The 11,558-nt window shown below is 33.0% G+C and overlaps 1 protein-coding gene across 1 annotated transcript; it reads right to left on the bottom strand.

Moving 5' to 3' along the window:
* Nucleotides 1–1,987: 1,987 nt before the first annotated feature.
* LOC108915805 (pre-mRNA-processing factor 19) lies at nucleotides 1,988–11,296 on the bottom strand. The gene is made up of 8 exons (XM_018721941.2): nucleotides 11,183–11,296; nucleotides 10,865–11,014; nucleotides 10,542–10,810; nucleotides 10,271–10,465; nucleotides 10,015–10,216; nucleotides 6,805–7,125; nucleotides 6,538–6,742; nucleotides 1,988–2,239 (listed from the first exon to the last, which is right to left on the bottom strand). Exons 1-8 carry the CDS (start codon nucleotides 11,199–11,201, stop codon nucleotides 2,095–2,097), a joined length of 1,506 nt encoding a protein of 501 aa, XP_018577457.1. The 5' UTR covers nucleotides 11,202–11,296; the 3' UTR covers nucleotides 1,988–2,094.
* Between the last annotated feature and the right edge of the window lie 262 nt (nucleotides 11,297–11,558).

Here is an 11,558-nt window from a genome sequence, read left to right as displayed (position 1 = left end):
TAATCAATCGAAAAATCTCTGTAATGTTCCCTGAGTCATGTTATTGTGAAAATCTGAATTTCCAGTCGATTTGTTTAAAACTTTTTAAGTTATGTTTCTGTCCCGTAAAAAAAGTAGTTTCTCGAAAAAATGCTTTTAAAGTTTTTGCTGACTATAGCTGAATATACACGAGCAGTTTTATCAACCGATTTGGCCGATTTATCGTTGAATTGCATAAATTGTAAAGACAAAACTGCTAGTTTGGGTCATCAAGAAAAATTTAAAAATACCAATATTTTGACGGTTAAATTGCTGCCAAATAATTTGGAGCGATTATTTTGTCACGTACACTAACAGTGATTAAACGGCTGATAAATCTGTCATGAATTATTTTGTAAAGCATGTTAGTACATGTTGGAGGAAATATCTGCGCGATATCTAAAGTCGCTTAATTTCCGTCTTGAGTTCAGAATATACTACAATTTCAAAAGAATTTATTAGTGGACTGATCGATTTATATCGTAATCACCCGTGTTTATGGAAAACAACCTCACAAGAATAAAAAAATAAAAATATTAAAAACGAGAGTTATAAGGAATTAGAGGCGTATTGTATTCTCTCCTCAATAATCATGTTTTAACCCACTTTGTTCGCTTTCTATTTCTTCTGCGTCGTTTTATACTCACCATAACCCATCATTCCAAGTAATAAAACGAGTTTAGTCGTTTTTGTTCATGTTTTCATAGCAAACTATACTTACGAGTAAGAAATAAATTGCTCTGATTTTTTGGACTTCCGAAAGATCAACGATGACAGAATAATCTTACCAAATTTAGAGATAAATCTTTGTGAATGACACAGATGTAACAAATAAACAGTCGGATAAACTTTGTACCATAATTTGATTCAATAAAACTTAGCGTTAGTGTCCTCTCTAAAATTTGTCTGAAAGATTTTTCTTAACGATTTAATTGACGATTATTTGGTACAATTTGTCGCTCCAATATGTCTTTGCGTGTGTATTCAGCTATTCAGTGTAAAAATTTCGTTATATGTATGTCTTCAATCAACGATGCCTGCGACATATAATTGGCTGGCTATGTTGACATTTTGTTCATCCTCCTCTTTTTGGTTTAATCGGAGACTCAAGCTGGCCTCTATAATAGCAATCGCGCGCATTCTCACGAATTACGATAAGCATTCCTGTAGCATGCTGCGAGTGATTGCGCTTCACCTCAAAAAAACTCGCGTTCCTGGTTTTTGCTCCACCTAAAACTTTTTTCCTTTATTCTTCACACAATAAAACATTGTTTAAACTATTTATCCAAAAAATCGATAGAGTGGCTTTACCCCTTAAAAATGGTATATTTTAGTTATGAAATAAGAAATATTTTGCAGTAAAATATCTGAGGTTTTCTCTATTTGAAGATTTTGCCACCTGTAAAAAAATTATGAAATAAACCTGGGTCACAAATTAGTTTCGGACAGATATCTTAAAGTCCTAAATAAGTTTTTTTTATTTTATAATTTAAGAAAATGTTCCCTGTACGTGATAAGTGGTTCATAATATTATTCATGTAAAATTAGAAAATAATTGCTGTGTAGATTTCCAATGTGGGACTAAGACATAAACCATTTTTTTTTAATTTCAGCACTATGCATCTTGGAAACAAAACGTCTATCCACAAATTTTGTATGTACCCCCATTAATTTTTATTGCAGAGTTTAGTGGTTAAATATCTTTAACAAACATCCTGCACATTTGAAAATTGTAAATTTATTAATAATTATTGCTATTTTTCAAATTGTATTTAATAGTAAGTTAATGTAGAAATAACGATAACTATTATGCAACAAAAGCTTGCTTTTTTGTGTAATAATTATTTGTTTAATCATCGATTTATGAATATTACTTTATCTTCTACAAACAAAACAAATCTTTTACGTATGATTATTATGTCTATTAACCTGAGATTAAAGAGGAAGGGTAAAAAAATAAAAATTGTATGTAGATGTTTTATTAACACAAAATTATCACTAAGTAAAACTGATTTGGAAAAAAATATATCTGGGAAAATTAATGTACAGATTATCTTCACACAAGATACAAATTGTTTACTCTAAACCATATAATTTTAAAGTTCTATCCATTGAAGTTGAGGCAATAAAGCGTGCATGTTTACCAAATCTTACACCAGTTGCAGTAGCTGTATGATCGTTGAATACTTTAAGCTTCTGCCATTGTTTACATAAGTAAATTCTGTAAAAAAAAATATATACTCTGAAGATGCTATTCACATCAAAGATTATTAAAACACATATTTCTTATAAAACAATTTTTTTTAACATGATTGTGATAAATCAGTAACTCTTGATTATTAAGATAGAAGCACGTTCATTCATACTATCACATAAAACATGAGAATCTTTCTAATAATTCAAAATGAAAAACAATGAACATATGGGGCATTCCATGTCAAATCATTGAAGTCGTGACCCGACCCTTTTTAATTTTCCTGATTTTCCTGTCATTATTTATTATCTATTTAGAGTAGCTTTCATCAATTAAAATTTTAATTTCAGCCCCTCAAGAAGTTATGAGCATTTGAATACAGTGCAATCTCTTTAATCTGAACACACGTTAATCCAAACGGCCAAATTTAAACGATGACAAGAAAAGACTAAATCGCTTCGCGCGTACGCGCATAGTCGGCAGTCAGTTTGTTTGCTGATAGCGAAGAATCTGTTGCGTGTCGTATTTTGTGTAACAATTTTGGAGTTATTTTGGAAGTAAGAAAAATAAAAAAAGTGAAAAGTGTAAACTAATACATATATGTATACAGGGTCGGAAAGTCCCCATGGTTCATCGGCCGTTACGTGAGAGCGATAAAGAAAGTCATAGAAATCCGTGCGATCGAGAAAGATGGCTATAATGAATGCGTCTAATAGTCACCGCCCATTTTGCCCTTCCACAAATAAGATCCACTTCTTGAAAGTAGTTCTACAGAATTTTTCCTAATCTTTACATGTCTGTTTATTGAACTAAATTTTGGCACGTAAAAATATAATTTGATTGGACTATAATATGTTGAGGATGCCACATCTAGTGTGCATTGGAGACCACATTTTCATATAAAACATTACAGACCTGATATATGGTATAATGCCATGTACAGCCTACAATATTTAGAAAGGTAGGCAAGGCAAGGACTTGACCTTTCTCTCGAGCCTTCAGGCCTCGGGCCACGGTGCGTTCTCTGTGGGTTAGTATATACAGGGTGGGCCATTAGTGTGAGAAAGTAAAATAACTCCCTCATAATACAGAAAAAAAGTTTATATAAAGTTGTACAGAATCAAGAAACCTAAACTACAAAATTAATTTGAAACATGCAGGGTGATGAGTAAAAATGGGACACGCCAAAGATTACATTTTTTAAATGGAACACCCTGTATATTTTTAAACATATAGATTTTCGAGATATTTATATATGTATATGGCAATATAAACAGTTTATCATTTTAGTGTGGGGTTGCTAAGTTATGTAGAAAATTCTTCGAATTTTGAAAAAAAGCATGACCTCGAAGAAGCTGTATTAACTTTCCGCTACTAACACTTGGAACAAAATAATTAGACAGAGTTATAGGCAAATGTTAGACAAAGGCTCCTATATTAGCTAATATTGATATTTTATACAGGACATTTTTTAAAATATCGAATATAGAAAGTTTAAATTTGATTTTCTAAAATTTTTCAAATCGAACAACCTGTATTTTATTGTTCTATTTTATTCACATATCGGTCCACTTCAACTTTTATTAAGCATGATCTGTACCTAAAATTGTTAGTTTTTAAGATATAGCCAGTTCTGAAAAAAAATAGTTATTATTTTATAGAATACCACAAATAAATATTAAATAATAAAATTAACCCAAAATGGAATGATAAATTATGAACTGACAAGTTGACACAATGTGACAGTTTTTCCCAAAGCCATTTCTTGCGACCGAAAATAATAAAAATTAGATTTTTCCAGAAATGTTGCTATATCTTAAAAACTAACAACTTTAGGTGTAGAACATACTTAATAAAAGTTGAAGTGGACTGATATGTGAACAGTGGCGGTTGTACCATAAGAGCTGCGGAGCTGCAGAACACAAAATTTTATGTATTTAATCATATTAAATATCAACAAAATATTTAAAGAATCCAAATGTACTCGCGCTAAAATAAATCTAAGAGCTTATATTATTTATTACGACGCGAGCTACGCTTCTTAATATATGCAACCTCGTATAAAAAATGTGTGCACAGCAAACAGTTAGATGCGTCCTTTGTTTCTATTGGCTAATCAGGCACGTCACCCAGTACACTTTTATATGGGCTTTTGTGGCTGCAACAACGACAGCCACTGCTGCAGTAAAGTAAATGCAGTAATATTTTGTACGTGGCGTGTGGTGGTTTATTTCTGAGCGGCACATGTGAACATTCTCATTTAAGCGTCTACGGATATTATAGTTATTAAAATGAATAGCGTTTCGTTTTTACAAAAAACTTTATTTGATTCTCTGCCTTATGAGGATAAACTAAAAATAAAAGAATTAGGTGGGCCAACACCACGATTAAATATTGAAGTTAGTGGAACAAGCCGAAATAAAAGTTATAAAAGACAATTTAACAATAATGTATACACAAAAGCAGTGGGTGTGCGGGTGTGATGTAAAAAATACACTGTTTTGTTTTCCGTGCTTACTTTTCGGTGGGGATAAAGCATGGACAATATACGGTGTGAAAGATTTAAATCATTTAAGTCATTAGGTAAATAAACATAAGAAGCGGATACGGCGAGACAGAAAATTCGGACAACCATGATGTGTTTCATGGACTCATAAATTTTAGTGCAGATCTTGACGACATATTAGAAGAACATCTAGCCACATGGGTATGACCGGGATTTTCTGTGATTGTACCGGGAATTAGCTGTATGGTCCCGGATTCCGGATTTGCACATATAACTCCCAGAATATAATAGGTACATTGTATAAAGAAAGATAAAGAAAAAATCATAACACGGCGAGGAAAATTAAAATTCGTTGAATCGTTGGTAAACTTCACAAACGATTTTTTTGTTTATAAACAATATTCAATAATTTAATAAAATATATTTAGTTTATTCCAATTTATTTATCAGTCAGTAGGTAATTCGTTAATAGATATTTCAAAAAGGTATCAATTTCAAAAATCGTTCTTGTGAAAATCAGTATTTTTGTATAAATGGATTGTTCCTTGAAATTCAGAAGTGCCAGGAAAACGCGTGACCTTGAAAATTTTAAAAATTTTCGCCTGTGGCGCCGTTTACAGGCTCCGGGCACTTAATATCCCGGAATTCAATTCAACAAATGTAACATCCCTAAGCAGAACACATTCAATTAATGTTCACGCGCCACCACTGTATGTGGATAAAATAAAACAATAAAATACAGGGTGTTCCATTAGAAAAATTTTAGAAAATCAGAAAGAAAACTTTTTAAAAATGTTCGTATTGTAAAAAATGCCCTGTATAAAATATCGATATTAGCTAATATAGGAGTCTTTGCCTAACATTTGTCTATAAATCTGTCAAATATTTTTGCTCCAAGTGTTAGTAGTTGAAAGTTAATACAACTTCTTCGAGGTCGTTTTTTCCAAAATTCGAAGAATTTTCTACATAACTTGGCAACCGCGCACTAAAATGTTAAACTGTTTATATTGCCATATATAGAATTTTCTCAGAAATCTATGTTTAAAAATATACAGGGTGTTCCATTTAAAAAATGTAATATTTGGCATGTCCCGTTTTTACTAATCGCTTTGTATGTTTCAAATAAATTTTGTCTTTTCTGATTCTGTACAACTTTTATATAATTTTTTTTTCTGTACTATTTATAACAAATGAGTTATTTTACTTTCTCACACTAATGGCCCACCCTGCATAATTAAAAAAAAAAAAGAAACAATGCGACCCGCCCCGCATTTGTACTCCGGACCTTCGACACGAGTTTACAAAATGAGCTACAGCGATCTAACGCTGGGTGGAGCCTGCATGGGCTATTTGAAACCTTGGATCTTCGTCAATGTAAACACAAAATTGAAGAAAATGTTTGAATCAAGCTTTATCGGCCAAAGTCGCGTCTCTAAAAGATCGGAACCAATGTCGAACGGCAAAATAACGACTCACTGTGACCCAATCAGCAGGGAAAATGTGGCAAATGACAAAATTTATTTTGACGTCTTTACTGACGTATGTCTCCATCTCTGTCTAAATATCGGATATACTTTGGGTATCTTTCTCCCACCGAAAAAAGTCAATTTTTGGCGAATACTCTTTTTAAAGTGGAAATTTTACATAGAAGGCACGAACAGATCGCCTTCGGAATATGTTGGGATAAAGGAAGGGCTTCACGCCTCGCGATGAAAGCCTTTGATATGGCAAGTCGTCACTTTTCGCGGCCAAGTAACGCAGGGAGAGTAACCTACAGCTTTTAATATATATGGACTAACAAGAGAAAATATCCACATACCTAACATCAGATCCAGCAACTGCTAAATAAGTACCACTTTGGTCAAAACACAAATCCTTAATCTGATAACCTTCGTCAAGTTGTAAAGTTCTAAAGTTTCTCAATTTACGTAAATCCCACAGTTTCACACATGCGTCATCAGCTGCTGTGGCTAAATAGTAACCATTTTCGGAGAAGGAAATGGTAGTGATTGCTCCCGAATGTCCTAAAATTAAAGAGATTATTTACTTTCACAATAGTAAACTAAATTTAAAGGATATCTATTACCTGTGAAGTTTGCCACATTGCTTTGTTCTTTTAAATCCCAAATTTTAACTTGAGAATCTCCAGTTCCAGTACCAAAAATGAGACCATCGGGATGTAGCTGGGCTGTTGTAAGAGGAACATTTGAATTGTCCGTAACCTTCGTTAGCAATCGACCTGTCCTAATGTCTGAAAAAGCCCAATGTTGATCTTCAGATGTGGAAAGAACATAGTCTCCTGTTGGATGCAGAGATAATCCAGTTACAGGACCATCGTGACATCGCAGAAGTAGAGTAGTCTGAGAAGTGGGTACATTCCACACTCGAATCGTTGCATCAGGGGACGCTGAAAAATGATAGACTTTTTAACATCATTTACCTACTTATTAATAATATTAAAATTATCATATTTTATTCTTTTAAACATCAAAAGCAGTAAGTGGTAATAGTATAAAAATTACACTCCACTTCCAATACCACTACAACTTACCAACATCAAGCATAAATATGAATTGTTATGAATGAATTGAATGAAGATGGCCGAAACTATGTTGCCAAATGTTCAAATGAGTAAAGCGGACAGGCCACAAAATAATTTTCATTACACTTCTAATGTCATATAATGAAGGAATAATGTATCTACATTTTTAGAAATTGTCCGGTTATAGAGGATTAAACCATTTAAAAAAAATTTACTACAGAAAAGTGTTTTGTGGTCGCTTAAATAATCCAGGCAATATTGCAAAATGGCACTTAGATTGTACTTAATTGTCGTCCATAGAAAATTAGTAAGTAAATGTGTCTATACAGGGTGTTCCTAAATAAGTGTCGCAACGGAAAACTGTAAATTCCTCTTGAAAAAAGAAACATTTTTTTCCTCTTCCATTTTTCTCTCCGGGCTTTCGTTTTCGAGATACACGGTGTCAAAACTTTAATTTTTTTTTAGTTTTTCGCCAATATCTTAGGAATCGTTTGAACTACAGGACTGAGCTTTTGTACACACATTACCACTATTAATAGCTACTTTTTCGCACCCTTCTCGAATTCATTGGACGTGCCAGTGGTGGAGATTTTAAGGTATCGTAAGGGTTTTTCCCCCCCTAAATTTTACGCCACTGGGAAAATTGACTTTTGACAGCAAATTCTAAAGCGCCAATTAATTTTACACAATAAGAGTTCTCTTGGTTCATTGCTCTAAAGTCAACCGTTTTCAAGAAAAATGAGTTTTTATGAACAAAAGCAAACATTTTTGCTAACGTTAAGATATTGGCGAAAAACTAAAAAAAAATTAAAGTTTTGACACCGTGTATCTCGAAAAAGAAAGCCCGGAGAGAAAAATGGAAGAGGAAAAAAATGTTTCTTTTTTCAAGAGGAATTTACAGTTTTCCGTTGCGATACTTATTTAGGAACACCCTGTATACATATTTAGAAGTCTGTGATTTATTCTAAAGTATTTACTTACACCTATACTTTTATCAGGAGAAGAAATCTAAATGATATGGCAATGTCCAAGATAGGATGGAAACTTCATACTACATTAGATTTTTACCTCGATAATAAGACCTAAGCTTCTTTATGTGGCTGGTGGCCCAAGGTTAAACAAACTACAAGGAAAACAAAAAATATCACAGATTGGCCTACATTGGTATAAGCTATGGCGTCAACTCCAATAGTTCCCTTGGAAGTCCTATTAAATATTCCACCATTTCATATTGTGGTGAAACGAGAAGAATGACAGCTTACAGTATCAGGTATAACAATGAGCAGAAAATTGCACCTCATAACAAGTGGCACTCCTATCAGATCTATTTTTGAGATGAGATTGGACAGAATGACTGCAAAATTCCACAAACATTTTGAGACTCGAATAGGGAATCAAGGAGAATGGGAGTCGATAAAATGCACAAAAAAATTGGAGCCTAATATTATTTACGAATTGCTCTAAAACAGTGTAACAAGAGCTGCATGAAGAGGACTGAGGCCCAGATGGTAAAGACACTATAGTTTGAGAGGGTTCCAGATACTATTCCAAGGTAAAACGTTAGCTGTTATGCTTATCTACATATTCTCTCTAGTCAAACTGCAATAAAGGCCTTACACTCAAACAAGATATGCTGTAAACTTGTTCGGGATTGTTTACAATTACTAACTGAACTGGTAAGTATCAACACTAAGAGGTTGTTTGGTGCTAGAACATAAGGCATTGAAGGAAATGAAAAAGCAGATCAACTTGCATAAAAGCCAGAGCCAGCATTTGGTATTACTTATAAATCTGTATAGAAGGCTCTGGGGAGGTAAACTTGTAATAAACGTTGCGAATACCGACACTCAAGACCAGACCAGACCAGACAATAAGATATTTCGTGGAGGGATGGCAGCAATTTTAACAGGACATTGTCGCTTAACGTTAGATCCAGTTTGAATAAAAATTTAAAAAATCGTTAGTGCACAATTTTTTTATTTTCTGCACCACTGAATTTTCCAGACTTATTTATAACATTATATTTAAAATTGGATTTGAACCAAAAAATTCAGCCTTTTTTTTCTGAAATTAATTATTTTCGAATAATTTATCTTAGTGCCAAATTCATTTTAGGTTAAAAAAATAAGTTGAAAATTACTACTTTTACAAAAGAAAAAGGTGAGAAGCATTTTTTTCCCTTGAAATGCAATTGAAAATCAAATGAACCGATTGAGTATGAACTTCTACATAGCTATGTCATTAGCACAAAAATTTGGCTAAAAATTTATAGGGCTCAAACTGCTCCAGACGGATTAATTCGCATGAATAGTTAAATTGGATCAAGCTGCTCAAACCGTATATATTCGCAACCATGCACATTAGTGACTCGGTTATTGCAATTGGTAAGGCGAATTTTTGCGGGCGAGCTTATACCGATTGTGACAAATATTTTTATGGAAAGAGGTACTGGTAATAATACCAAGATTGTTCATGTTTCTTTCAGTTTCTATTTAGTACATATACTGTATTTTATTCAAAATAAAATCGTAAAATTTATCGTAAATCGTAATTTAACACAACATAATGTAAAACTATAAGTGGTCTAACTGCTCCAGACGTATATATTCGCACGCGATAAACTTTCGCGCAAGGCGTGGTAGCTACGTTCAGACGTATTGAGCAGCGAAAGGGTTAAGGACCACTACATAATATAATAAAAAATATTGCACAAAGTATATGAATAAATAAGTAAAAATTATTAATGAACCCTACCTGTAAGAACGAGATCCTCGTCTGGATGATATATTACTTTAGTCACTTTCTTTGTATGTCCTTTAAGAATGGCTACAACTTGTTCCGTGTCCTTATTAAATACAGTTGCATTTTTGTCATTACCACCAGTAAGCACTTTACTCGTATCAGAACTATGTACATCTAATGCAAGAATACCAGGTATACTCGCTGAATGTAAACCCTACAGAGATTTTAAAAATAATAAAACAATAGTAATATGTCATTTAAAACTTACAATAAGAGACGCTAAAGTTCTAAATGATCTAAGTTGTTCTTGCGTCGTCAATTCTTCAGGAACCGTACGACCTCTCTTTTTACGTTCTTGTGTTAATACTGTTGCTTTCTCTTGTAATTTCTGTATAACTTCTGAACTCATTCCAGCTTGTTCTGTTGGTTGATTAGCAACACCACCAGCTTCAGCAGCAACGGCCTAAAATACAGTTTATTGTATCAGTATTATATGTTTTTTTTATAATTTAATAAACACACATGTAGTATAGACTTACTGGTTGTGGTACAGTAGTTATTCCAGCTTGTGGTTTGAGGGTAGCTAAAGCTTCTCTGGCAGCAGTTACTTCTTTATTAAGACGTGCTATTACTCTACAAGCAGCATCATGCTGATACAAAGCATGACTAAGTTCTTGCCTTGCAGTTTGTAACTGTTGACGCTGGGTAAAACTATATAACATAACAGCATCCCATTCATCCTGTAATAACTTTAATGTTGCTGGAATACTTGTGGCACTCGGTGGTTTTGGTTTTACTATAGGGGGAGCTAAAATATACTTATTATTGCCAAAATTTCTATACAACTTTTTAATGAACTTACTTTTTATTTCTATTAAATCCTCCATACTAAGCTCCTTTCCGCTTATAGGATCTACTCCATTTTCTTGGATATACTTTTCTATAATGCGTTTCTCAAAAATAGCACCTGAAGATGGAGATACTACGGGATGTTCCGGCACTTCATTTGAAACTAAAATTTGTGTGCAAACAAGGTTATGTATTTACCGGTTATTCGCTCTATATAAAATGTGCCACTTAAAGTTAAATAAGCTAAAACCCTATATTAAATAATTATTACAAACTGTTATATTTATTAATAATGAATACATATTTATATAATAAAACTTAATAAACTTACTAGCACAACACAACGCCATTTTGATAAACACAAAGCAACCGAAAACCGAAAATAAAAAACGAAAAATTACGAAGCAAGAGAACACAACAGTGTTGTTAACTTTGTGGATATCGGTAGAACCATGTGAAAAAATCAATAGAAACCGCAACACGAACTGCAAATTTGTAAAAAAATCAGTATAAATTAAACATGAAACTTTTGGAAATTATACATTTTTGTCTTCTAAGATTAACAAACAATATGTTCGAAAATTTTTTAAATATTCAAGTTTGTATTTGTAACACTGTAACTAAGTAGGTTTATTCATATGAGTAACTAAATAAGAGTGTTTTATTGTGTGTATTCTGTTCGCAGCAGCGGCAGAGTACCGCCATCT

The sequence above is a fragment of the Anoplophora glabripennis genome, unplaced genomic scaffold (genome assembly GCF_000390285.2).
Source record: "Anoplophora glabripennis isolate ALB-LARVAE unplaced genomic scaffold, Agla_2.0 scaffold1621, whole genome shotgun sequence".
In the NCBI taxonomy this organism is placed as follows: domain Eukaryota; kingdom Metazoa; phylum Arthropoda; class Insecta; order Coleoptera; family Cerambycidae; genus Anoplophora; species Anoplophora glabripennis.
The sequence above is the reverse complement of the archived record's forward strand: the minus strand, read 5'-3'. Positions and strand labels throughout refer to the sequence as shown.